This window comes from Aspergillus homomorphus (genome assembly GCF_003184865.1).
Source record: "Aspergillus homomorphus CBS 101889 unplaced genomic scaffold BO97scaffold_15, whole genome shotgun sequence".
Classification (NCBI taxonomy): domain Eukaryota; kingdom Fungi; phylum Ascomycota; class Eurotiomycetes; order Eurotiales; family Aspergillaceae; genus Aspergillus; species Aspergillus homomorphus.
This window is the reverse complement of record NW_020291901.1, coordinates 128,260-154,204: the sequence shown is the minus strand read 5'-3', so window position 1 is coordinate 154,204 and position 25,945 is coordinate 128,260. Positions and strand designations below refer to the sequence as shown.

At 52.0% G+C, this 25,945-nt stretch overlaps 10 protein-coding genes across 10 annotated transcripts; 2 read left to right on the top strand and 8 right to left on the bottom strand.

Annotated features, from left to right (window-relative positions):
* Positions 1–575: 575 nt before the first annotated feature.
* Positions 576–2,136, top strand: BO97DRAFT_389282 (Rab family GTPase). Its single transcript, XM_025693703.1, has 2 exons — positions 576–875; positions 934–2,136. Exons 1-2 carry the CDS (start codon positions 830–832, stop codon positions 1,758–1,760), a joined length of 873 nt encoding a protein of 290 aa, XP_025552029.1. The 5' UTR covers positions 576–829; the 3' UTR covers positions 1,761–2,136.
* Positions 2,137–4,281: 2,145 nt separating this feature from the next.
* On the top strand, positions 4,282–5,970 carry BO97DRAFT_442742 (DUF3431 domain-containing protein). The gene is made up of 4 exons (XM_025698296.1): positions 4,282–4,376; positions 4,579–5,066; positions 5,169–5,738; positions 5,811–5,970. Exons 2-4 carry the CDS (start codon positions 4,648–4,650, stop codon positions 5,863–5,865), a joined length of 1,044 nt encoding a protein of 347 aa, XP_025552028.1. The 5' UTR covers positions 4,282–4,376; positions 4,579–4,647; the 3' UTR covers positions 5,866–5,970.
* Positions 5,971–6,469: 499 nt separating this feature from the next.
* BO97DRAFT_442741 (cation-translocating P-type ATPase) lies at positions 6,470–10,740 on the bottom strand. The gene is made up of 10 exons (XM_025698295.1): positions 10,259–10,740; positions 10,122–10,195; positions 9,514–10,053; positions 9,194–9,464; positions 8,903–9,143; positions 8,452–8,846; positions 8,050–8,398; positions 7,404–7,987; positions 7,028–7,345; positions 6,470–6,965 (listed from the first exon to the last, which is right to left on the bottom strand). Exons 1-10 carry the CDS (start codon positions 10,474–10,476, stop codon positions 6,665–6,667), a joined length of 3,291 nt encoding a protein of 1,096 aa, XP_025552027.1. The 5' UTR covers positions 10,477–10,740; the 3' UTR covers positions 6,470–6,664.
* A 158-nt stretch (positions 10,741–10,898) lies between these two features.
* Positions 10,899–12,502, bottom strand: BO97DRAFT_470012 (FAD-dependent oxidoreductase; the record flags this gene model as incomplete). Its single annotated transcript, XM_025699903.1, has 3 exons — positions 10,899–11,454; positions 11,512–12,157; positions 12,210–12,502. The coding sequence occupies 3 exons, from the start codon at positions 12,500–12,502 to the stop codon at positions 10,972–10,974; spliced, it is 1,422 nt and encodes a 473-aa protein (XP_025552026.1). The 3' UTR covers positions 10,899–10,971.
* A 2,698-nt stretch (positions 12,503–15,200) lies between these two features.
* On the bottom strand, positions 15,201–16,211 carry BO97DRAFT_343696 (uncharacterized protein; the record flags this gene model as incomplete). Its single annotated transcript, XM_025691707.1, has 1 exon — positions 15,201–16,211. One exon carries the CDS (start codon positions 16,209–16,211, stop codon positions 15,201–15,203), a length of 1,011 nt encoding a protein of 336 aa, XP_025552025.1.
* Positions 16,212–16,432: 221 nt separating this feature from the next.
* On the bottom strand, positions 16,433–17,507 carry BO97DRAFT_47585 (uncharacterized protein). The gene is made up of 3 exons (XM_025700439.1): positions 17,499–17,507; positions 17,238–17,373; positions 16,433–17,158 (listed from the first exon to the last, which is right to left on the bottom strand). Exons 2-3 carry the CDS (start codon positions 17,246–17,248, stop codon positions 16,636–16,638), a joined length of 534 nt encoding a protein of 177 aa, XP_025552024.1. The 5' UTR covers positions 17,249–17,373; positions 17,499–17,507; the 3' UTR covers positions 16,433–16,635.
* Positions 17,508–18,358: 851 nt separating this feature from the next.
* Positions 18,359–19,364, bottom strand: BO97DRAFT_442738 (uncharacterized protein; the record flags this gene model as incomplete). Its single annotated transcript, XM_025698294.1, has 2 exons — positions 18,359–19,022; positions 19,086–19,364. The coding sequence occupies 2 exons, from the start codon at positions 19,362–19,364 to the stop codon at positions 18,465–18,467; spliced, it is 837 nt and encodes a 278-aa protein (XP_025552023.1). The 3' UTR covers positions 18,359–18,464.
* Positions 19,365–19,904: 540 nt separating this feature from the next.
* Positions 19,905–20,784, bottom strand: BO97DRAFT_309344 (uncharacterized protein; the record flags this gene model as incomplete). The annotated part of the gene is made up of 2 exons (XM_025691198.1): positions 19,905–20,158; positions 20,256–20,784. Coding segments are annotated over 2 exons (783 nt in total), but the record flags the coding sequence as incomplete, so codon positions are not given.
* Positions 20,785–21,347: 563 nt separating this feature from the next.
* Positions 21,348–22,444, bottom strand: lea1 (U2 snRNP complex subunit LEA1; the record flags this gene model as incomplete). Its single annotated transcript, XM_025692670.1, has 4 exons — positions 21,348–21,759; positions 21,883–22,143; positions 22,222–22,262; positions 22,366–22,444. The coding sequence occupies 4 exons, from the start codon at positions 22,442–22,444 to the stop codon at positions 21,382–21,384; spliced, it is 759 nt and encodes a 252-aa protein (XP_025552021.1). The 3' UTR covers positions 21,348–21,381.
* A 270-nt stretch (positions 22,445–22,714) lies between these two features.
* Positions 22,715–25,630, bottom strand: BO97DRAFT_367669 (putative nucleoside diphosphatase (Ynd1)). Its single transcript, XM_025692669.1, has 4 exons — positions 25,240–25,630; positions 25,138–25,172; positions 24,958–25,084; positions 22,715–24,889 (listed from the first exon to the last, which is right to left on the bottom strand). The coding sequence occupies exons 1-4, from the start codon at positions 25,247–25,249 to the stop codon at positions 22,917–22,919; spliced, it is 2,145 nt and encodes a 714-aa protein (XP_025552020.1). The 5' UTR covers positions 25,250–25,630; the 3' UTR covers positions 22,715–22,916.
* Between the last annotated feature and the right edge of the window lie 315 nt (positions 25,631–25,945).

The following is a 25,945-nucleotide window of genomic DNA, read 5'->3' as shown; positions in this document are numbered from 1 at the left end:
AGGCTGAAAAATAAGAAGTATGGGATGAACCGAACTGCTATTGCTCATGGTCTACAAAGCATCCCCGGTCGCAGTTCGGAAAAGACCGATCAAGGGGGGATTCATTATCTTCAACTGCGATGCAGGCAGAATTCTGCAGCCAAGCCCAGCAGCTAATCCCTGTAAGGGGGCCGAAGGAAGGGTCTTTGGGCTTCTACCCTGTCTTGGAACTCTCTCTCTCCAGGCTATGATGCATTTGAGAGAGTGCTTTACTGCAGGATGAGGGATCAATTGATTTTTGCACAGTTTGTGTTGAGTGAGGGTGAAGTGTCGTTCACTTCGCAGCCCATTTAATGTGACAGAAGGGAGGAGATCGTGGACTGGCGCACGACAGACGTCAGTAATCGGCTGATCTGATCTAGTTCGTGATGGCTCCGATTTTGATTTTGGGGGGTCGTTTAGTGGAGGAGGAGGGGGGCTGAAAGTGAATGGATGGATGATGAATGGCTGGTGGGTTGTTTGAGCCTCGTTCCCGCTTTCTTGGAAACGCTGCTCTTCTTCCTTGAATCCTGCTTGCTTGACTCTGACTGACTGACTGTGTGTCTGTCTGTCTGTCTCTCTGACTGACTGACTGACTGATCCTTTCTCTAGACTCCACGCCTCTCGCTTGTTTTCTCTCTCTCTCTCTCTCATTCACTTTCTTTCACTCCCCCTCATTTTTCTTTCTTTCTTTCCCTTCCTTTCGTGTACAAATTTACTTTATCTGCGCGCGCTTTCTCTCTTTCCTCTTCTCCCGCTGGAACATGCAAATCCAGCTTTCCCTCGGCCCCGCCTTTTCCTCCACCCCGCCATGAGCTCATCTCTCGAGGCCAAGATTGTGGTCCTCGGCGCCCAGGGTGAGTATCTCCTTCATGACCGCACACATCAGAAACCCATCAACTAACACACTGCCAGGCGTGGGCAAAACCTCCCTCGTCCAACGCTATGTCAAGAACGCCTTCGATCCCGCCGGCACCGCCTCCACCGTCGGCGCCTCCTTTGTCACCAAACGCGTCCTCGACAGCGCCTCCGATACCATCGTCCGCCTACAAATCTGGGACACTGCTGGCCAGGAACGGTTCCGGAGCATCTCGCGACTGTACTACCGGGGCGCGAACGCCTGTCTCCTCTGCTACGACATCACCGACGAACAAAGCTTCCAAGAGATGACCGGGTGGCTCCTGGAGCTGAAGAAGAACGTCTTCGAGGATGACCCGATCGTAATCCACGTGGTGGGTACGAAATCTGACATCGTGACCATCGAGCCCTCGCGTCGCCGTGTCCCCTTCGAGCGCACCATCGCATATGTCGCCGAACAACTCTACCCGACGCAGGCGTCGACCCCACCTCCATCCGCGGGACTGGGCCCCTCATCGAGCATGCCGCAGGGCCTCGACAGCAAGCGCAGCAGCGGGTTCTGGGGACAGGATATTGGATGGGACTGCTGCCACGAAATCAGCGCCAAGGATGGGGAGGGCATCGAGGAGGTGTTCCGCGTCATCACACGAAAGCTGGTCGAGCAGCGCAACAGGCGCGAGGCTGGACTGAGTCCGTCGCTGCTGTCGCCGTCTTCCCTGGATGGTTTGCCTCCTGCCAGTCCCGCGAACATCGACGGTGGCGGCAGTTTCCGACTGGGTTACGGCGACAAGCGACGCAGTTGGCTCGGATTCCCGCCCAGCAGTGTCGGAGATGAGGTTGATGTTCCCGTGGAGGTGGCGAGGAAGAAGGGGGGTTGTTGCTGATTGATTGCGTTCATCGGTCGGCCAACCTCAAGTTACGTGTCTCCTGCATTATGAACTCCCTGATCGCATCATGGCTTCATCCACTTCGCGTTCAGTGTTCGTTCGCATTGAACGCTTGGTTGGGCGTTTTGTGTGTCTGCATTCCTTGGCAATATTTTCCCACTCTGCATGATTTGATGATGTACACGATTTTCCTCTTTTGTCATCTTGTGTTTTGCATCTTACACGACTGGTCCCGGGGTTTCTCTCTTCGTTCTATCTAATTCGCTTGCGGTTCGCTTGGCTTGTTACACTATGATGATGGCATGTTCTCGGGCTTGGTCGTTGTCTCTATCTAGATAGAACTTGTTCGGGCGCTTCTGGGAGGACCTAATGGATATGATTTGTATTACATGATTTTTGTTCTTACCAGTGAGACTGAAGGAGTTAAGTCTTCGTGGAGCGAGTCACGCGAGAATAGGCTGTAAATACCCGTGCATGGGCCGTCCTCCTCGACACCTACCAGCGCTGCTCAATGCTTGATGAATGTTAACCTGTGCTACTCCTCATGCCCAGATATGAGATGGTAGAGTTCAGGCTGCTTTCCCCAAAGCCGTTGATTACGTTTCCTTGGACGTAATAGACCCGGTCTATCGACGTCATCCAGCCCATGATCCCAACCTATATACCAGTAATCCGTCGCATAAAGAGCCGCACAAACCATATAATCGCTTCGCGCCCTAGATGGCCATGGTGCGAGTAGACAGTGTTTTCGTGACAATCTCCTCCTGCTATGCCATACTTCCCCTTTGCCAATCACTGGGCGTTATTCACTATTACTATCCGGATAGCTAGCGCGCTGCTCTTGAAGTCGAGTCGCGTCTGTGTGATCCCCGCTTAGTGACAAGAACCCTGTTCGAGCTCTTCTCAGGATCCTGTATCAGATGTAAAGAGCATTCGGTGTAATGGTAGAGCGCAAGCGAGTGCACGAACGAGTACATTCGTTCCAGTCGCCCGGGTCAAAATCCTCTGAGCGGCATCTGCAAAAGACAAGCATATGAGACGCTTGTTATGGGTCCAATTGAAGGGTAGGGCCATTTATTAAACTAATTTCATGATTTCAGCGAGATCCAATCCTCGAGGGATAGATAAACGTTTAAACGCGACCGAACACTTTTTATCGGAGAGCGTTCATGATTGCAATAGTCCCTGTGAAGGTCCTCCAGTACTTAAGTCGTCTATAATCATCTCATAACCAAGGCATTGGGTGATCCTCCGCGTATTCGCGAATTTTGCACACAGTGTTCTCATATGGCTACCTGGAAGGAACAGAAAATCTCAGCTTCATAGAAGGCGACAATAATCGACCGTATTTAGCATGGAGACGGGTGGAAGTCACGAGTCTAGATACACCGCGCAATACGAGACTAAGAGGGAGACTTCCAAGTTACCCTGGTTGGCCCCACACTGAAGATGACAGTCTTGAGACGTGTTTCAAACTTCATGCCTGCCAGTGGTTATTCTACGCGAGACGAATGAGTTGATCGGCATGGAGCAGGTGGGAATGAGGATTGTTCCTATTGATGGATTTGGGTGCTGTGATATTGTGCTTATTATTTGCCGGGGTTGATAGAGAGGGGAAGAGGAGAGGAGGGGGGCATTGTTGCTGTTGTGCTACTTTCTATACATGTTCGACACGAGGAAGACACACAATCGACCTTGTATTTTTGCAGCAACAAATAAATTTAAGGTCTGGGAATACTCAAGCTGACTGTCAGTGCAGCCGACGGGGGGGGGTTTTTTTTTTTCTGTCAGTGGAACCAGGGGCCAGACCAGCCCGAGCAGCAAAGAAAAAAAGGGTTCAAAGTGGAATAATAATGGAAGCTTGAAGCGATCCCGTCCGGTCGGTTGAGCCACTGACCATTCACCGTTTCATCCTTCCTCGTCCACGGTGGGACGTTTGAAATAGACTCATTCTGCCGGTGGATCTTCGTCCAGATCAGGCACAATCTTCACGCTGCCGGCCTTTCTTCCTCATTTCCCTACCCACGGCACACTGAAACATTATTGCCGCTTATGATAATCACCCTTCTCCTTCCTGCTTGTCCCACCGGAGTTGATGGAGTGACTATACACGCTACATACACTGCAAATGATCGTCCCGTCATGTTGTTCAACCTGAGGGGAGACAGCCCGGATATGTGCAACTTAAGGGGGGGATGGCGACATCTCCCAAGTCCCAATGTTAGCTATCTATTGTGTTTATCTCATCTCTGGGCCCGGTGAGACCGATGTCCAATATCCGGTAAAAATAGCCCGTCATTCCTCGAACAGAAGAACAGAATCGGCTATGATTTCCTCGGTTTGACCAAGAATACGCAATACGGTATGGTACAGACTCCCTGCTGTCCTCCACCCGCGAATCCACCAATCCGCGCAAAGACCCAGCCGTGATAAGCCTCAGGCCCCCGTCGACGGCGTCTTTTACTTCTTCTGCTTAGACTTCTTCTGCTGCACCGTTGCTTCTACTGCTTCTGCTGCTGCTTGTGCCATTCATTCCTTCTTTTCCTCTCCTCTTCTCCCTTTTTCTCTTTCAAACCGCCAATTCCCTAATCATACAGTCCTTGAGATACTATAGTAAGTCCTCCTGCATGAGTCCGCTCATGTTTCATTTGCTATTTTCTTCTGCCTATAGCCCACAAGTGTCTCCCCTCCTTATTTCCTCCCCCAATTGCTCCTCATTAGTGCCTCGTTCTTCCCTCCCTTCTTCCACCCCCTCTCCTCCTCCTTACCTTGAACACATCGCTCATTAGGAAATCTCTCTCTGCTCCGAATTCAGCCACACACGCACCCACCCACCCCCTATCCCAAGCCACCCGGCCGAAAGACAGCAAGCAAATGTTATGAAATGAGACTATCCTACCGTATCGGTACGGCCGCCCTTCTTATCGTCGCCATCATCCTGATCAAGCGCCACCTCGATCTCGTCCAGGATGATTCGCGCGTCCAGTCGGGCTGGAGCTTCAACGGCGTAAGCGGAGGAGAAGGAGGAGGACCGGGCTTGTCGGAACCTGTGGCCAGCGACAAGAACCAGAACAACAACAACGGTGCCAACACCCCCGCCGCAAAGGGGGGATTCTCGATGGTGGGGGATGGGAAGAATGGACCATCGGCCGACCACAAGAACAACGAGGACGACGACGGCATTGCGCTCGGGTCGCGGCCGATGTACGAAACCACGCCGATTATCGTTCCCAATGACCGAGTGATTGTGATGGCCAAATTGGCCGCGGAGGATACCGCATGGGTTAGCAATGACTTGGCGGAGTATGTCTTCTGTCCCATTATACAACGCGCTGGTGCTTGATTTCCAGCAGTGCGGAGAAAACCTCTTCATCCGCAAACCTAACTGACATTGGCTTGATACAGCTGGCGCAACTTCATCTACACGGTCGACGACATCAACGCGGCCAAACACACGCCCAAGAACAAGGGCCGCGAGAGCCTGGCATACCTGCAGTACATCGTGGACCACTACGACGACCTGCCGTCGACGATCGTCTTCATGCACAGCCACCGCGACGGGTTTCCGGTGGCGTGGCACACGGACACGATGGTGTACAGCAACGTGGACTCGATCCGGGCGCTGCAGACGGACTTCGTGCAGCGCAACGGCTACGCCAACCTGCGCTGCCAGCCGAGTCCCGGCTGCCCGGACGAGATCCGGCCGTTCCGCGACCCGCCGCAGCAGGGCCAGACCACCGAGCACGTCTACGCCGACGCCTGGAAGCAGCTCTTCAACAACACCGACGTCCCCGAGGTCGTCGCCGTCGCCTGCTGCTCGCAGTTCGCCGTCTCGAGGGATCAGGTCCTCAAGCGGCCCCTGAGCGACTACCAGTGGTTCTACGAATGGGTGCTCACCACCCCCTTGAACGATGACCTCGCCCGCCATGTCATGGAGTATACCTGGCATATTATCTTCGGCCAGGACCCGGTCTAGTACGTTTTGTCTTCTCCTTTTCCATCTTCCCTGCAATGGGAGAGAAGTAATGCTAATAAGCCATCCAACAGCTGTCCTGACACCTACCAATGCTACGAGGACGTCTACGGAACCCCCTACTTGTGATCTATCCTTCTCTTATCCCTCCATCGCCGTCACCGTTGCCGCCGACTTCATCCCTCACCTGTACAGAATACCCCCCCCCCGCTGTTCTTTCATCCATCTATTCACCTTGTAATTCTCTTCGATATTTTTTTTTTTAAAAAAGCCTCCCGGCCCGCCGTCTCCACCTTTCTTGGTCTTGCCTCTGGCGACGATTTCACGCATGTGTCTCTTATAACTTTTTGTGGTGTTGGATTGTATATGTTTTGAAAATCTTTCTTTCTGGTTTCGAGAGGGAAAAGAAAAAGTCGTCGATGAGCAATTTATATGATCTATGAATTTTAATTTTTATATGTGTTTGGTACGTAGGTGAGAGTGGGAGCAGGAGGGCGCAGCCTGTTTGGACGTGGGTGGAAGCAGTAGTAGTGGAGGGAGAAGGACTCGACTGCGGGACTTCTACTAATCTTATCGTGACACAGTATCGCGGGTGAGCAGGCTATTATGCGCCGTCTGATGTCTTGATTCTATGACCAAGCCCTCTTTCAACACTATCTCCAACCCGGCAGACAAGGAACACGAGAGCGATCATCGGTGGAGAACAGTTTACTGACACGAGATGTATGTAGTGATAATATCCATGGAATGTCGTATAGTATATCATATGTACAACGGAAACGAAAGAATGCAAGCCTACCCGACAAGATCCACCCACCTACCATCTGCAGCAAGATGCCTTCGAACTAGCCCAAACCTGGAGAAATTGAGGGTAATCTCATCTCTACCACTCTTCCCTTCTATCCACCTCAGCGGAACACAGGCATGTCTACCACGCACACTTCGCCAGAACCCCATCAGGCCACCGCCGCACCCCTGCCTTTCGCAACTCGTCGAGCACCAAGATACCCACGCCAAAAGCCGCAGGCAGAAAGTAATGGATTGCAGGGACACTGGTGGTATCTAGGACCGTCTGCAGCGGGGGGATATAGAGCCAGAAGATGGCCATGCAGAAAGCGAAGAGGATGGCAGGGAACAAAAGTAGGTTCTGAGTGTTCTTGTTGTATGCTGGCGGGTGGGAAAAGATGGAGAGGCGGCGGGTGCGGACGGCCATGAGGTTGAACCATTGCCTGATTCCATTCTGCGTTAGTGTCCGAGATCTATACGGAGGCACTGGGAGAACAAGACATACATGACGACAAGGTTGATGAAGTATACGGAGCTGGCCTCGTTCAGACGAGCTGTAAGCCAGTCCGAATCAATGGAGGATGGGTAGTCGCCGAATTTGAACCAGAGGACGGAGAAGGGCACGCCGTTGCGCTCCAGGTACCAAAAGGCCATGGCAAAAGAGCAGACGGTCTCAATGATACCAAGGACGCCATAGGCGTGAAAGATGAGTTTCCAATTCACGAGACGGTTCTGCTTGGGTTTGCGTGGGGGACGGAGGAGGACGTCTGCTTCGGGTTTCTCGTAGGCAAGGACTGTGGCGGCGGCGCAGTCTGTGAAGCAGCTGGACAGATTGTGTTGTTAGCTGACATTGGAACCAGCTGAGGCAGGGATCGAATTACCAGATAATGATCATCAGGAAGGATGAGAGCACCTGGGGAAGCCCAAAGACGACGTTGCAGAATACCGGCCAAAATTCCGAGAATGAGCCTGCCGGAAGAAGGTAGACGATGGTCTTTTTCAGGTTGTCGAAAACAACACGTCCATATTGTACTGCCTCGACAATGGCGGAGAAGGACTCCAGGAGGACCATGTCAGAGGCCTCGATGGCGATGTCAGAGCCACTGCCCAAGGCGATGCCTATATCAGCAGCCTTGAGAGAAGGCGCATCATTGACACCGTCGCCAGTCATACCAACAATCTCATCTCTTGCGCGGAACTCGCGAACGATGCGCAGTTTCTGCTCGGGAGTGGTTCGCCAGAAGACAATTTCTTGGTATCGACACAGCTGTTCCCATTGGTGATCATTGAGGCTCATAAGGTCGGCTCCACTGATGGTGATCGCTGACGCTGTAAGAGGGCTAGAAACCTTTTCGGAAGTTACTGATCTCTTAAGAGCAGAGATATCATCCACTACTCCGTGTGTGCTAATGATGCCGCATTGACGTGCGATAGCTAAGGCTGTGAGGCCAAAGTCACCGGTCACCTATTAGTAAAGTAGTCAGCACAGTGCAGTCCAAATCTCAATGGCGGGAAGGAATCTCGCACCATGAAGATCCGAATTCCGGCGCGTCGCAGCGTACTGATAACGTCCGGAATCTCTTCTCGTGGAGGGTCGATAATGCCAACCATCCCCACCAGAATCAAACCAGTCTTCGTTTGACTCAGCATCTCGGTTTCAAACTCGTGTGAGGTTGGCTGGAACATGATCTCGGACGAAGGGAGACACTTGCGAGCAAGTAAAATGACGCGCTTCCCTTCTGCAGACCACTGATCCTTGACTTCTTTCATCCGAGCCAGCATCCGTGCTTCCAGTGGCTGTACGGTGCCATCGAGGTCAATGTACTGCGAGCAGCGATCAATGAGAATGTCAGGCGCGCCCTTGATCGTAAAAAGACTACCAAAATCCTATAAGCTTTAATTCAAAGGAAGTGTAAGTCAACAACTTACATATCGTTGCGTTTGAATTGAGCAGATTCTGCGGCAGACATTGCGAGCCCGAGTCCATCAGACTCGGCAAGGGCAAATGTCCGCACCATGAACTTATTCTTACTATTGAAGGCCAACTCATAGGTCCTTTTCCAAGTTTGCCGCAATTTGGTCACCGATCCAAGCCCTTCAGAGAACCTAAGGACAGCTTGATCAGTAGCATTGCCGTGGACCTCCCTCTCGTGGAGCGGGAGCTGCATAGAAGCGGCATCGAATTCCGCTGCATTGCAGAGACCGGCCATTGCCCGCAGTTGGTGTACTCCGCTCTTCTTGCCCTTCCGGACCATTTCGTCTCTTGCTGAATCTGGACTGAAACAAGTCGTCGAGATGGCACATTCAGTAACAAACATTTTGTTCTAGTAATCCTCAATGTTAGTGGACATCGCGACTCTCTTAATTGCGAAGGACAAACCCTCGTAAGTGTCCCAGTTTTGTCCGAGCATATCACAGACACAGCACCCAAGGTTTCTACTGTCTTCAGAGACTTGCACAGAATTTTGTTCTTGCTCATGAGGTTGGCCGTGATTGTTAGGTTCGCAGTGAGCGCAATTGGAAGCCCTTCAGGGATGAATGCGATAGCAACACTAACGCAGTCGACAATAAGGGTTGGAACGTTGATCCAGTCGGGGTGTTCTTTTCGAAGCCAACCAGCCCTGTGAATAGTGAGACTTGAGCAGCATGCTTCGCTTAGGACAGTACATACCAGACGCCAACGACAAGGATGATCATTGCTAGCATGATTCCGACAATGAAAGTCACGAAGCGCAACACTTCCTTTTCCAAAGTTGTCAAGCCTTTCTTGGGCTCACTCGTCAGCTTGGCAATTCGACCAAAAACGGTCGAGTCACCAGTGGAGACGACCACACCAACGGCACTCCCGGCTACGCAGTGTGTACCCTGAAGCCCAATACAGTGTGTCTCGAGGTAGTTGTCATCCGTCGAATCAACCGTTCCACTGATCGGGGCAGATTCACCTTCAGAGCCTTGTTAGCATCGATTTCGATATTCTATGAGGGAGCATACCGGTCAGAATCGAACGGTCGAAGCTCGCATCAGTCGAGACTTCAACCAATCGCAGATCAGCAGGCAGCTTGGTTCCAGCCGTAAGATGTACCACATCACCAGGGACAATGTCCGGCCCAGAGACAACGGTCAGTGAACTGTCGCGGAGAACCAGACAACTTTCCGGCAACATAGCGGTGATCGAGGCCATAACTCGCGACGAAGACCAATCCTGCCACGCATTGAACCCAGCTTGGATGAAGAACACCGCAAGCAGGACGATAGCCAAGGCAAGATTAGCTATCGATGGAGGTTGTCCAAGAGGTTTCCAGGAAATAAAGACCAGAACGCTGCCTATCAAAAGGATAGCCCCGAAACCTTTGAAGAAGTAGCCGAATATTTGCCAGAACCACTGATGCGGCAACGGGGAGAGAGCGTTTTTTCCATATTCCTGAACGCGTTGTTGGACTTGATCGTTTGAAAGGCCTTGTGAGATATCGACCTTCCATCGTTTCTGTAGCTCTTCGGAGGTGATTTGGTGCCAGTCGAGGTTTGAAAGGTCTAGAAAGTTGTACATCAGCTCACAGATCGTACAGGGTGAAACAACAACTAGCTTGAGAAATGTCTACCTGTCGCGACGTTGTCTTTCGCTTTGGCAGCCTCAACGCGCTGAGTCTCTCTTGCTTCGTCTATGTCGAAAGAGCTATATCAATCTAGTGTCAACTCCTATCTAGCCCGTGAAACTTAAAGAGCAGAGAAAACCCACACTGTGCGATAATGGATTGGCAGAGAAAGAGAAGGGTCCACGGTCGCTCTCCTAGTGCGACTGCGCGCAGACAGCTGAGAGTTGTTGGACATAGCTGACATGGTTCTCGAGAGCTCGGGAAGTGGTTTCCTGGGCTGAAGACCGGTCTCTTCGTCTACCTCCTGCCAGCGCAGGCGGGCTGCCTCCGCCTTGGGTGAGCTGATCTGCTTATTTGCCATCTTGAATAGAGGGAGTGGAAGTTCTCGCAGAAAGACAGACGGTAGAGACACAGTTGAGCCAGCGCCGAATGGAAAGCCCCATGTAAAAGCGCATTGTGCTGTGTTGCTCTTTATACCTGGGGTAACATTGCTTCACCTGTCAACCATGCCGATGCGGCACTGCACCTGCCATGCGACATTTTTGCAGCGGCTGATGAGATAACCACTGATACCACATGCAAGTGCGACATTGAGGGGTTAATCCGAACCAGTTATCTAAGAAGCTTGGGCTTGATTCTGAACAGAGACTGAGATCAGTGGCTTTGTTAAATCCCGCAAGTGGGCTGAAATTGGCGGGACGGAAGCGACCCAAGCAACGTGACTTCAACGAGCTGATGCTGAACCTCCAACAATACGGCTGCCTTCCCTACTGTCTTTCCCATCGGAAATCATTTCGCGCAATGAAGTACGATACGGTTCCAACTCCCACCAACTTCATAACCCTAGCCAAGCCTGCTAAATTACTCCACTGGGCTCTGGTCTTGTAAGCGACTGGACAACCAAGAGCAAAGCCACGATTATGGTCGACACAACAGGTATTCCTGAGAAGCGCATGCTCCAATCCTTCTCCTGCGGGTCAATCCGACTATCAACAGCGGTGATCTTGTGCGGCGGTAAGGGCAAATGCTGTACTCGTGCCGTCTGAGGAGTGATATCGCCGAGGAGCGCGATGCCCATCGCCGCGTGATAGTATCCAAGATAAGATCGAAGGAATCGTTTCCAGCAATTGCCGCCTGCTTCAATGCGCGCAACGGACTGTGCAACCCAAGAGAATGTTCGCATTCTACCTTTGTGCGCAGTCTCCCAGGTCCCCAGCATTGATCCGAGAGATTCCTCTGTGCAGGGAGCATCGGTGTTGCTGGCTAGAAGAATATGATTTCCGAGGGAAGCAGCTGTTTCGATGGCACAATTTGCCCCTTGTCCTATGTTGGGCGTCATCTGCGAGCAGGACAATCAGCTCGAGAGTATAGGAGAAACTTTGAGTTTAGGGCTTACCTTGTGCACTGCGTCTCCTATACATGCAAATCGCCCTGCTGACCATTGATTTTGGAAAGATTCCTCGAGCGGAACGTATGTGCATGATTTTGCATGGAGAAATACCTCACGAAAGAGAACTTGGCGGGTGACGTGTACATGGAGGAACGGTTCCAACATTGGCTCGAGGCTCGCCTTGCCTTGCTGTCGTCGCCGATGTGGTTTACTCGAAGGCGGACACGCAATAGAAACGTAACAAAAGACTTGTGCGTCTGTACCAACCAAGATAAGCATCGACCACCCAGTTCCGCAGGTACGATAGGCTATTCCCTGTTCGAGTCCCTCGATGGGGTCCGAAATGCCGAATACTCCAGTAAACGAAACATGCAATGGCATTTCCCTTGCTAGGAAAAAACGGGCAGCATCTTTGTTGGATCGGATGTATTGCCACATCTGTGAGCGCACTATGCTGTGGATACCGTCTGCCCCGACGACCAGGTCCCCGCAAAGTTGTGATCCATCGGCAGTGTGAACAGTGACAGCCTTAGGCGAGGAAGTCACCCGAACGATCTTCTTATCGAAGAGCACGCGATCTCGACGAGGAAGATGGTCGTACAGGATACTCAATAGGGCCTGTCGTGAGATAATGGATAGTGGGTAACCGGTCCTATTCTCTGGTTAGATACAGTAGGATCTATTTGCGCATCTAGAGAGCTTACCGTCGTAACGTTATATGCCGAATGTCGATGTTGAGAAGAAGGCGCCCATCGTCGAAAGAGGTGGTGTGCGACACCATGCGCTCTGCCTGCCGCGACACCTTATCATACAATCCCAGTTGGTCCAGAATGCGGGCCCCATTTGGCTGGATGACGAGCCCAGCCCCGTGGGTGAACTGACTTGACCTGGCTTCGAGGAGGGTGAAGTCGACGTTGGTGCTGGACAGGCAGTGAGCGAGGGTCAAGCCGGAGATTGACGCGCCCACGATTATGACGTGGAGGTTTCGACTGTTCATCGCGGGCATTCTCTGCTGTCTTGAGATCAAGTTGCAATAGATCCATATTCTAGAAGAATAGCGTCAACATCAGATGGTCGCCTAGAGGTTTTATAGGACTTGGTAAGAATATATGAAAACGCGAGGGAGGAAGCTTGGATAAGAATAGATGCGCTGGTGAACAATAGGAGATGCGCGGTATAGATGACAATGATCGTCTGAAAGGCTTTGTAGTCATTTTACTTCAGATATGTCCAGTCACAGGTTGTCAAAATGGCAGGTACAACCGCGCCTCATAGTCACTCCCGGTCCGCATCTGATTGACTGTACCACCTCAATCTGACGGTCGGGTGAATAGTTCCTGAGAGGGCAAAGTGAATGATCTAATCATGTGCATTGAGGCCTTGCTTGTTCCATGAGGGTTATGGCAGGTGGTGTTGGTAGATGCTTGGTAGGAAGGCTTTTCAGATGTTTGTACTCTCCACCAGTCTTGTTACCACGAGATGTCATCACAATCCGCTACAAGGGCATTGGCAGCATCTAATGAGTGATACTCGACAGCTGCCTAAAGTTGTTTTCAACAAGTTCTTAATGCAGCTTAATCAAGAGCGACGCTGCCTCCAGAAAGGGACTGAGGTATTTCCAATAGTTGTGTGCAATCACTTCCAGTGCCTCTAGTTCTGAGACACATATTTGCGCCCATCCCTCCAAGAGCTTTCTGTATGCGGTCTCGCTTCTGCTCAATATCCCGTCTTAATCCCCTGTTCAGTGCCCATTCACAAACGGACAGCACTTGCACCATTCCGCTTGTAGTCCAGACTAACATATGGTTTGATACCGAATACCGAAATTCACGTAGACTTGACAATGTGGTAAACTCCGGACGAAAATGAGGCAAGGCAAGAGAGAGTGATCAGATTAGATCTCATCGTTGACACAGTTAGTAGATGTTGAATGCATTCTTTACTCGTTCAAACAAGTCTTCCTGATCAAAATACCATTCAGTATACTATAGTTTACTGTCAGGGTACACCACGGCGGAGACAAAGCACGAATTATCGATCAGATCAGATTAGATCGGCCCTTCGACTGGTTCACTCAGTATAAGACAATCAAGTCATTGTGGATGATGCTGGTTAGAGATCTATTGCTTGGAACGAGCAGCAACCTTGTTTAGGCAGACAAGCCATACTGGTAACGATCAGATCATTCTGTCAAGTTACAGCACCGACGCCTTCAAACAGAGGCTGTAGTATCCGTAGCTTCTAGAATGATGGAACCAGCAGTGGTGCTAAGCGCGGACCGGGCGATGCGAGTCCGCCTCTTAGAAAAAGACAAATAAGACTTTACAGTCGAGAAGATTGATAGTACCTCAACACTACCCCCTGAACGAACACTCTCCGAATCAACAAACCTCCCTTCAACCAGGTATCAACACACACAACCCGAAGCCCTTCGCAAATGTTTACCGCTCACTCTCCAAACAAGCCTATACTCAAGCACGGGTCGCATGAAAATCCACATCGAGCCCGAGCCCCGAACGAACGAACACCATCGAAGCTAGCCGGCAGCCGCCGCTGTCTAGACCAGAACTAAGCCATCTTAGGTCTAGCAAGGCGCTGTCAGTCCCACCATTCTGCAACAGATTCCACTTTCCCCAAGTCTAGTCTAGTCTACGGTAGTCAGAGCGCTGCCGGACAGAGTCAACCAATTCCACCCGAGAGAGACCTCGCGATTGTCGACAACAATAGCATCAACGATCCAATTCATACAAAGAATCACTCTCGCCCATGGTACCCACAACCTCGCCACAAATACTTGCATACAGTCCACAGCCCACTGTAATCAGAAATACCGGAACCCAAACAATCGCAAAGACCGGTTCCCATCTCCCCGGCCCCGGATGGCCTACTCCAGCTTACTCTAGTATCTATGGGATGGATCCCCCCGATGACATATTTCCAGAGCCTATCATTGGCCCATCGGAACACGAGTCAAGAAGCTTCAAGCTTGCTTGCCCTTTCACCGCAAACATCAAACACTATCAGACGTCAAACGTCCAACGTCACCGTCAAACGCCCAACACAGCGAGTCTAGCGTAAGCGGAAAAGGTTGCTCCCAGCCGTCGCCGGGAGTGGCTGCTGATCCCTCCTCTCCATCTTCATCACCGAGTATCTACCTAAGTAGACTAAGTCTTGGTCTTCGGTGCATCACGATCCCTGTCACTTTCTTTTTGCTGCTCGGATGGCTGGCTGCAGTTGAATCGACCAATGATGCAGACCCTACCCGGTCGGGGGAAGAGTAGAGTGGAGCCCGATCATGCGGGTGGATGGAGCCCGGTATCGCTGGTTTTGTTACTAGTTTGACTGGGATGACGGGAGATTAGCTATTAAGTATGTGTATGTTAGACATATTATGTATGGTTGATGGAATTTAGATTGTTTGATTGATGACATTTCATTGTTCAGAAAAATACTTAGAAATGCTAAAAACTAAACTCCCTTATGCTGAATCAACATTATTGGCTAAATGACAGGCACGCTTGTAGAGGGAGGTAAATCGCTGGGTCAGTACATCAAACCTAAAAAAAAAGAACGCTGATATGTGTGGTTGAGTGGTATCATCGCTAGTGGGATATTAGAACGAATGCTTGTACCCCCGTGCATGCCGTGAAAAGAGTGGCCCCGCCAAATGCTGTTTCAATTCCAATCTTCACATCCTATCGTCGAATCCGGTTGGCTCGAAAGACCGTCAGGTCAATTGACTCAGACGACTCGGACCCATCATCCACCTCGATGGTATCCATCTTGGTCATAGAATGACGGTCGCCATCAATCGTGGTGGTTGCCATGGCGGGCTGTGGTGCAACAGCTGGAGGTTTCTCCTCCTGCACCGTAGGGGTTTCCGGTCGTTCTGTCTTGAGCCGGCGCACTTCTTGGGTCGCCAGGTCAAGCAGTCCTTTGAGCTTTTGCTCCACGCTGGCCAGTTCGGCCGAACACTCCCCGGACCGGAGAAAATGATAGGCAGCGGTTTCGCATTGTACATGGGCCAGCTCCAGTTGTTTCTCTGCCATATCAAGGGGGGAAGGTTGCGGCGGGGCCGCGGTCCGGGGTGTAGGGGGACCTTGCGTTCGAGCTTTGCGGATGCTGGACAGGACATCATCCTCCGTCGCTCCAGGGCTCGCAAGCGAGGCAGCAAGTGGCGACATCCTGGAACTTCGAATCAGGACGGCACTGCGATACCCGGCTGTGCGTAGCTGCGACATTTTTCCCTTGCGGATGTTGTTGCGGGCCGTCCCTATGTTGCGTACCATTTCCTCCAAGACCTTCTGTGTGTGTCCATCGTACTCAATGATGAGGTTATGCCGGGTGCTGACGAAGATGCCCTGCTCGTTCGAATCGACCGAGAGTGCATCCTCGGCTCCACGTTTGCGGGGGTTCGAGTTCGATGGCGTTTGGGAGGTGTTCGGGGTGGTGAGGGCAGTCCCTTCTCTAGCTTCGGCCGCCGATGAGGGAGACAGAGTAGCCGTGGAGGGGAGGGTCAAGTCGTCCGTGTGGATGGAGCAAACCGAGCTGTTCTTGCGGCGTCGAGTTCGGAGGGCAGCATGTCGCTTGTAGGCGTTGGCGTATTCGGTGTGTTTGGCAGCTGTGTGAGCAGCCAGATCCGAAAGTTGACCAATCCAGGTGGGTACATTGTCGGACAGAAAGGAGAACGCTCCCAGAGCGTCCATCTGCTCGCCAGCGGACATGGTTGGCGAGGGTGTTTTGGGTTTGGAAAGGGGTGAAAAGTGCACTTCGGCCCTCGGATATGCACTTCCGAGTCCGAAGTTGATCTGGAAGGTTGTGGGACCGCGCGATAGTGCCCGGGATCCAGAAGCTATCCAGTTGACCAGCCAGGAGGGCTGTCGAATGGTATCTAGGTCGGTCGTCTCGTCGTGAGATCGTTAAAAGTGGCCGACGGGAACGAGGGCGGGAGGTCGAGAATGGTAATGATGAGGTGTGAGGGTTTGCTACTCTAATAAGACCCTTACAATGATGGCTCCATGGGTCAGGGACTAGTGCACGCGAAGGAGGTGTGTGGCACTAAATTAGCGGACGCGGACTTAGATTAAACAAACAACAAAATCTGAAAAAATGAATGAAAATTATTTCTTTTTAGTTGGATGAGGGGAGGGAAGAAGAAAGAGGGTAAAGTGGTGAGGGGAGGAGGAGGGGCTGGAAGGAGGAAGAGAGGGGAACGATGGAGAGAGAATGAATGAATGAACAGGAAGGATGGTATGGAATGGATGGATGGATGGATGGATGGAAAGGGAGGGAAAAAGAGTAAACGAAGAGTAAAAAAGACTGGTAGGTTTGGCGGGAGACAAGAGAAAGGAAGCTAAAAGAGAAAGTGACGTCCCCGAAAAGTGATGCCCGAAACTGGGTCCGTGGCCATGACAGTAATTTTACCCTCAATCTTACCCCAGCAACAAAACAAAGCAGCAAACTGTCGAATTCTTCCCCTCCATCCACTCGGACAATACGGAGGCCTCCCCTACCATGTGATATGTAGATAGTATTGGTGGCCTCACTCTTAAACCTATTCTTGCCAATGATACTACTACTTCTTGTTCTTGATCTTCTGCTTCCCTCCCGTCCAAGAGCACTCGACTCCGAGATGGAATCACATCCATGTCCCCTGCACAAGACAAGCGGTGAGCAACCGTAACGCTGCCTTCGATTGCTTGGATGCACGAGCAAAAACAAGCTGTTCTCACTGCTGATTCATGGCGGGAATTCATTGTATTCTCTTCAGTTGTGTTGGCGGCGTGCATGCTCGGCCACAAGCACCTGTCGAGGAAAAAGAGGGCCTTCTAGAAATTGGACCCTCTTCATTCTAAGGATTCTGGAAGCCTGGCTGTTCATCAATCTCAAACAACAGAAGCCTCGGGGCTCGATCTTCGGAGCAAGACGCCTTTGGGTGTCCACTGTCAGCACGTGCCCCGGCGACTACAAGCAAGTTTGAAACCAGCATGCACCTTGTCCAACCGTTCCGTTCGTCCTGCCTGGTGCCGATGACTGTCAGACAAGCAAAGAAGTTATGAACGATGCAACCAGCAGGGGAAGGCCGAGCGCAATGGTCGCTCACGCGCGAGAAATTCGTCCATCGGCAACGGCGACTCTACCCAAGCGAGTTATGACACGTAACGGTCTGCAGTGCTGCACCTTCTGACAGATGGCGGAGACGCGCTAGGATCGTCAAGGTGTTTATAGACGAACATAATACCCCCCCACCAGTCCCGTCATTTAGAAGGGGCTCCAATTGATGATTGTATTGCTTATTGCCTGACGGGAACCAACGCAGCCGTTGCTGTGTCGTGCAGTCCATTGAGTGTGGTGGTTTTGTCTTTGTGTTGTGTTTGGCTAGATGGAAATGCCGATCCTTCCGAGTCGAGAAATCGATGGGTGATTGGCTTGGCTGGCTCTGATGTTGTGCGATCCAAGTACTAAGTAGGATGAATGAGGAGCGCGCCCCCTCCCCCCAGTCGTGATGACATGTCCATCGGTGATTCCGTGGTGGGCGAACAAACTGATACTGTATCCAACACGCTTCGTTGATGTTTATTGATCCGCAACCCAGCCACGACGCATGACATAGTACCCCGAGAAATGTTCCGCAATAGAGCATGGATACCATCCAAATGATACCTCAATCCGGAATATCACACGACGTTTGCTGTATTCTCTCGTCAGCGTGCTGCTTGATCATGTCTGGGGCACAATCCTATCATGGACGAGCCACTCGTCCTGCAAGATCGGCTTCGCCGAATAATGCTCGGATCATGCAACCTACGCAGCCACTGCTTTCTTCCTTGCTCCTTTAGTCAAGCTAGCCCTGGGTGAAGTAAAGTGAAATGAACGCATTCTATTACACTACATCGACTCTGTTCTTTACATCACCACCGATTTCCGATCTCAGCCGCTGAGCTGAGGGCCCGCGAAACTCAGTCAATGGGCGAGTCTCTGTGCCTCCGATAAAATTCTTCCCAAGCCTCCAATGCCTCCTTGGCCGTCTTCATGGCCGTCATGGCTGCTTCATATTTAGCATTCGCCGCGCTGATTGCGCGATCCACTTGGTCACAATAGTATTTGCTCGTCGTTATGTGCCCCGCCACATTCAATGGGTCGGATAGCCCTGGAGAAGCACGACGTTGAGGCGTATCTGCCTCAGTGGATGTCTCAGCAGCTGCCTCAGCAGTTGCCTGAGTGGCTGCCTTCATTGGAGGCCGACCCCTTTTCTTAGGGGCTCCAGCTCCTTTCGGTGCTTGTTTCTCTTCTTCTTGCGGAGGCTTTGGCGGGTGCAGCCGCAAACGCTTTCCCTGGCCATCACTGCCATCCTCGTCGTCCTTCTTCCTTTTCTTCTTATTCACCTCCTTCTCGCTCTCATCCTCATCGTCTTCCTCATCCTCATCCGTTTCCTCCTTTTGTGTCGCGCTGTTACGATGCGGGCACTTCTTCTTCGATTTACGGCATGCCTCACACGCGGGATTTTCCATGGTGTACTGATGTCGGTGCAGTTAGCATGAGGAATCTGGAAGGGTGTACCTTTTAGGTGAGCAACAAACCTTTCTTTTGGGCTTTGCAGCCTTCGGTGCAGAGACCGTTGCGGTTTTCGGTGCAGCTGCCTTTGCAGCTTTCGGTGCGGCCGCCTTCCCAGCTGTTTGGGTGACTGCTTTCCCAGAGCCGAGCTCCCTTCCCACGTATTGTTCGGCCTCTTTTCCGGCTGGTTCGGTTGATTGCCCAGTGTTCAACCGGGCTAGATGTCTACTGCTCTGCCTTTTTCCAGCTGGCTGGGCGCTTTTACCATCGCCCTCCTTGGGTCCTGTGTTGATGATTCTGGCCATGTCGCAAGGAAGAGATTGGATCGTGGAGTACTATAATTCGGGATTGGAAAGATTGGAATGAATATTATCGTTCTTGGGGTAATTAGCTGATGGGTAGTTGCTGATAAGAAGTAAGTTGATGGTTATTTGGCTGATAATTGTTGACTGATAAGTCGTTTGCTCTTGGAGTGTTGTGCGTGATCAATGTTGACGTCCGAGCACCATGCTTTATATCATGAAGATGAAGCTCTCCGAGAAACGATGAACAGCGACTAACAATGTAAATCAAGACCGGGCATTGTTTTCCTTCCAGCACAAGGAGCTGAGACGAGCGTGATCTATATCGAGAGCAGTCTGAAGGCATGGCGGTCTATATTCGGCGGCACAATAACTGGGTCAGAGGTACACCTTTGTACGCATCAACAAACGCCATGGTTTCGGCACCAAGGCCTTTATCCGATCTTTGAACCTTACTTGCATCCGTTGTCCGTTGTTCAGACAAAGAAGCCAACCAGGACCAACAACAAAACCACCTTTGTGACGGTTGTTTCACCTGCCAGTTCAAGGCCACAGCTCAATCTCCTCCCATGACGTGCCCTCTGCTCCATCCCCAACAGCAGTCCACCTCTTCCGAACGGCGTCCGGCGCGTTAGAGAGATCCAACATCTCCACCTCCTCGGGCCGAATAACCACGACCCGGAAGTTGTTTCTGGCGACCGGATCCCGCAGGTCCTGGACCTTCTGCCCGATCTTGAGATCGGGGTTCTGGGGGTCCTTGGACCGCGGGGCACCGGGCGGGGGGTTCCTGAACGAGCCTACAGTAGCAAACGAATTAGCCATTCAACCCTAACATCCCATCCCATCACCCCCTGTTCCCCGCACAAACAAAGAAAGGAACAGAACAATCCGAACCTCGCATAACAGGCGAATGACTCGCAAAATAAGTCGTCACCATCCTCTCCCACGACCAATCCCCCTTATTCCCATCAACCACCCCAGGACCATCAGACTCTTTAACCCTAACACCCCCCCAAACCACCCCCCTCCCCTCCCTTTCCGCCTCAGTATCCTCACCCCCACCAAATACCGAAACCCCCCCACGAACCCGCCACTGCACCCCCACCTCCGCCAACCAGAAAACCGCCTCAACCTGCGCCCCAGACCCGGCAAACTCCCCGATCTTCGCCATCCGCGCATCAGTCGTAAAAACCGGCATATCACTCTCAAACCCCTCAGGATTTAGCCCGATCTGCTGGGTGTTCAGCGCTTCAATGGCGCTAGGGTGCAGGCTCAGGACCTCCGGGAAGAAGCCGCGGAGTTCGCAGGTGCGGGAGCGGGGTGCGGGGGCGTTGGTGCGCGGGTCGAGGGTTATGGTGGAGAGGGTGAAGGATTTGGTTTTGGATTGCGAGAGGTGGGATTTTAGGTCGGTGGACCAGGGTGCTGCTTGGGATTGGGATTGCGGGGGCATTTTGGGGGGTTTGAGGGTATCGGGGGTGGTTTTGGTTGTGAAGGTGAGGTTGTGATTGTGGTGGGATTGTGGGCGTAGGAGGCGGGTGAGGTTTTGTAGGCGGGGGGTTGCTTTAGCCACGGTGTTTTTTTCTTCTTTTTTGTGTGTTGGTGGTGTAGAGGGTGCTGGGTGGTGGGTTTAATGAGAGGATATGGGTTTGGTGAGGGAGGTATGTAGGTGATGGAGGGGACATTGAGTGACCGGGTGAATGAATGACGTTTACTATAGTTAATCTAGCTGTTCCGGTTATCTTCACGTGAGCTTTCTTATCTACAGCTGCACTGCGATGTTGGACTGCGGAGTCAGACTTAGTATCCGTAGATTGTGATAGATGTAGTTATACGGATAGGCCGTAGATTGTATTGGCTGTATAGACACAGTCTTTTCCTTAAGCTGCCAGCACAAAGACAATACTCATGTCAACAACCAACCCTACCAAGCAACACTACACAACTAGTGCATCCAACCACCACAACTCAAAAGAAGACCCCAAAACCACTCCATTGAAGTAAAAACAATCTAACCCCAAACCTACGACTCCATCTCATCCCCACTATCAGCATAATCGACCGCACCACCGGGTATCCTGCCCTCATTCAACTCGCGTTCCAACCGCGAAATCTCCTGCAAACTCTTAGCCTCCCTTATCATCTTCTCCACACGCTTGCGCTCCTTCTCCGTCAACTTCACGCGCACCGCGCGCTCACCAGCGCCGGGGCGCTCAGAAGGAGCACCACCGGGCACATCGAAGGTACGGGACTTGACACCCATGATCTTCGACGCGAGCGCGGAGGGCTGCTCCGCCGTACCGAAGAGCTCGGTGGCTCGCTCGCGCTCCGCGTCTTTCACTTTCTGATAGTCCAGGAAGCGCAGGCTGGGGATGCGCCAGATGAGGTAGGGGCGGTAGTGCTGCGGCGTTAAGCATTAGCGAGGTGCAGCGAACAAAAGCGAATCCTGTCAATTCCTAGCATCGTACTCCCGCGTACAGCCCCGGCGAGCAACACAACAGAAGGGGAAAGGAGGAGAACTAACCTCCTTCCTCGTAACCGGATTCTCCAAAACAACCAAATGCGTCAACCCAGTTAATCCCCGCAGGGGATCGAGGTCCGCGAGCTCAGATACCGCATTGGCCGTCAGGTTCACGGCCGTGAGGTTCGGCACCGAGGAGGCGAGGGTGGGTTGGATGTGTTTGATGCGGTTGCGCGCCAGGAGGAGGGTGTGCAGGCGCGGGAAGAACGGGAAGTTGCCCAGGGTTGTGATGTCGTTGTCTGTGAGATCGATGGCGTCTTGGTCCTATCATCCCCAGCATTGCCCGTTAGCATAGGCCTAAAGCGCCAGGGGATAGAGATAATTGGAAAAGAGGAAACCCACCTTGGCTATACCCAGGTTCTCAATCGCGGGAATCTTGTGCCCTACACCATCGCGCAAACGACTCGATAATCAATCCAGCTCCTTAGACAAGAATGTAGTATCCGTCTTCTCAGATATTCGGGTGGTGTTGGTTGTAGAACGCACCTCGTAGATCTAGCTCGCGGTCCTTGAGCGGGTTGATGTACGACAGGGAATTTTGGATCAGTTCGACGGTCAAGCGCATCGTGGCGGTGGTGATGGGGTTCGGGTTTATGGGGGTATCATGCGCGTAAAACACTAATAAGACAGAAGGCAGTCGAGAGGCAGCTGGTCTAGAAGTAGGGAAGCAAGCTTTTGTTGGATGATACAACGTTAATAAATGTCGGAGCTCCCGTTGCGCCTGGCCCGGTACGGCTTCAGGATCGCGGATGATTTTGCCAGGGCGGTGAAGGACTTAGTCAGTCCCACGCTTCTACGCACGTGATGTTCGTTTCGCAGTTAGTAAATCGGCTGGCTAGAATGTTTCATTAAGTGAATTTGACACCTGGCATAACTAAGTTGGCTAGGTCTAATTCGACAGATATTTTGAACAGTAACTATGTACGCCAGAGCACATGCTCCGACAAGATCATACCAAGAACCAACCCTAGTCTGGCTGCACGAACACCAACTCCTGAAAATGCAACACGATGGCATAAACGTAATCATACAGATAATCATTCATCGGTGAGAGGGGTCATGACTGGCGACTTGTTGGGATGAGATCGGGAAGGACTGCCAGCCCGGGACCGGCGTCCATTTGTGGTCGGACCCAGTGCCACCGGTGCCAGGTGATCCCTACTCTCTGTCCTCACCACCAGACCATGTCGATCCATTGCTGAGACACCCGGACTCGGAGTGATCCCGAGCCCAATGGTCACCGAAGATGAGTTGTCCAACGCATACTTGAACGTAGGTGTGTTGCTACCGCTTCCCCAGCTCGATGCCCGCTTCGGCGCTGGGAATTTCGACGAGTCCGCTTCTGATGGGCGGCCCCCATCGAAAGAACTGCGACTAGACGCGGTCTCACCAAGATCATAGGCGACAGCGCCATCTTCAAGGACGCGCTCGTAGGTAGGACTTCTCGGGCCAAAGAAAGGCAACTTGCCGCCGAGGAACCTCCGCTTCTTTGGATAGCTGGGACGGGAGGGGCCGCCTCCGCCAAAAAAATTGTGAACCTTGTGGTAAAGTTTGAGTCGGCGGCTGCGTCCGCAGAGGAAGAATGCAGCCACGACTAGGATAAGAAGGAACAAAATGAGACCGGGCACTCTGCGGGATGAGCTTCCCTCGAGCATGGCATCGCGCCATGATCCGTTATGCGTTCCTTCGGGATCAGGTAACAACTCGGCGCTTGGGTACTGAAAGTCACTAGGGACCCCGGCAACATTGCTGCCAAACCCAACGGGAAGTGCCTCTTGAGATTCGATAGGAATCTGTGAGGACGCATACAGGACCATCTTTCCGAGAGTCCAGCTCACTTCTGTGTCCTCGATCTTTTTGGTTGCCTGGAACGAGTCCAGGAAGCCCTTGCTTTGACCGTGAGACAGCACCTCCTTGGTTCCGTTGTGGCTTGAACTTTTCATCGCGTCCAAGCCCACACGAGGGATTCCGATGCCGTCATGCAACACATTGATGATCCATGACGCCTTGAAGCAAACCTCGGAGGCCGATTCTCGATCAACCTTCTTTCCCCATTGATGGTTCTCAAGACCGGTCTCGATGCTCGACCAATCCTGAGAGCAGAAGGATTGCACGCGATCTTGGTAGGTATGGAAGTCGTACGCTTTATCTTTATGGCCCATCTCAAATATCTCGTGAGTCGTATGCCAGTATTCGCTGATGCCAACGAAATGGTTCACATCAAAGTCGATAGCTGGTACATGTACCCCACGAAGGAGACAAGGTTGGTCCGGACAAGGCGCATCCTTGTCAAGTAGAGGATACGTCTGGCGCAAGCACTCATCGAACTTGCCAGTTCCCAGCAGATGAATGGTGTCATCCTCCGGCGCAAATGGCTTACCATCTAGCGTGGTACGCAATCCTGCAGGTAGACAGGGATCCGGAAGTTCCGTGGCATCGGGAACAGCACTTGCCGCCTGTAAGGACTCCACGAAGCGTCTCCGAGCCTCGTGCACCCCAAACTCCAACCAGGAGGTAACGAACACGCGGTGTTCCTGGTCCGATCCGTCAATGTTGCGCAGCCGCAGTAATGTCAGATCATTTGCGTGTTTCTCAGTCTCTGTCGCGTTGGGCGCAAATGCGATCTGTGCCGATGCGCCACCCATGTCCAGAAAGCCGTAGGTATGGTGACCCTTGCCGTGGTCGTGGGCTCCTGGCGAATCGAAGCTCCCCAGGAGGTAATTCGTGGCGATCCACCCATACAGACCTTCGGTCACCCCAGGAATAACCTGAATATGAACACCGCAGTCGGGAAGCATGAAGTCCGAGTTGGCGCCAACGTAGGAGCAGATCTGCTCAAGTAATACATTTCGTTCGACATCACCTAGCAGGCGCATACCAGCGGTGGCGAGAAGGAAGATCGGGGTGTCTTTGTGGGAATCGTCCGGTACAATTTCGCGGGCATGATCGAGGAGCTCCGCAAGATGCTTGTGGCCTACATCTTCCGGTGTGTTGGCGAAGGAAGATACTCCTATGGGCGATGGATGTTAATTCCATGTTCGAGTTGCGTGAAATTGGGTGAGACAATGGGGTCGGTACCTGGGTGTATTTTCTTCGTCCAGTGGGATTTTGTTTTGATCTCCGGGAGCGACTTGAGTTTATCGCCATCAGCCTCTTTGCGAGCGACGGCGTTGTCTAACCATCGATAAACGTGGACGCGGGTCCCCTATACAGGTATTAGTGGCTGCAACAAGCGTGATTGTCTAAAGTCCAACATACGGACGAGCCTGCGTCCAGGACGACTCCATAGCGCCCTATGATTCCCTGCATTAGCACCCTGGAGTCAATTTTAAGCGGGGCGGAATGCGACCGGCGGCTTACATTTGCCCATGGGGATCGCGACAAGAGTATTATGATTAGAGTTATAAATGAGTAAATGATCTGAGCAGCATGGCCAACTCAGATAAGGGGAGCAAAGGTGTAGCGATCGTTGTCAGCAGTTGAATGTATGCACAAAAGCGGAATGTTGCGATCGCAAAGGTACGGCGAAGGCGGGAGGGAGTCGGTCACAGATAAGGGAGATGCGACAGTCGGCCGGGAGAATGGTGACAAAACGAATGACTCTTGCTACGAGGAAGCAAGACGGAAGTCGAAAGTCAAAGGTAGGAAAAGAGAAGAGCGTAAGAAGACGAGACGGGGGGGGTAAGGGAGGAGGAGGAGTGGGGAGGAAGAATGGCAGGAAGAAGACGAAGACGAACGAGGAGTAGACTAGGAAGACTAGGAGTAAGAGAAGGAGAAGGGGTCGAAAGGAAAAAGGCAAAAGTGACAGAGAGAGTTTAGTGGATGAAGTCCGATAAGACGGGAACGGATGCGGCAGGAGGGAGTTAAGCCTATTCGGGAATGGTCCAGACTTCTCTCGTTGTCTCCAGACTGGCCATCACCACGTTCCCGGGAGTCCGTATCGATTGGAGTGGTAATTATAGATGAATCTATGACTATATGACTCTAGGCGACAATCAAAGAGAATGGAGAATAAATCATCAATTATCTCCCACTCCTGTATAAGTAGAATCTCTCAACAATATCC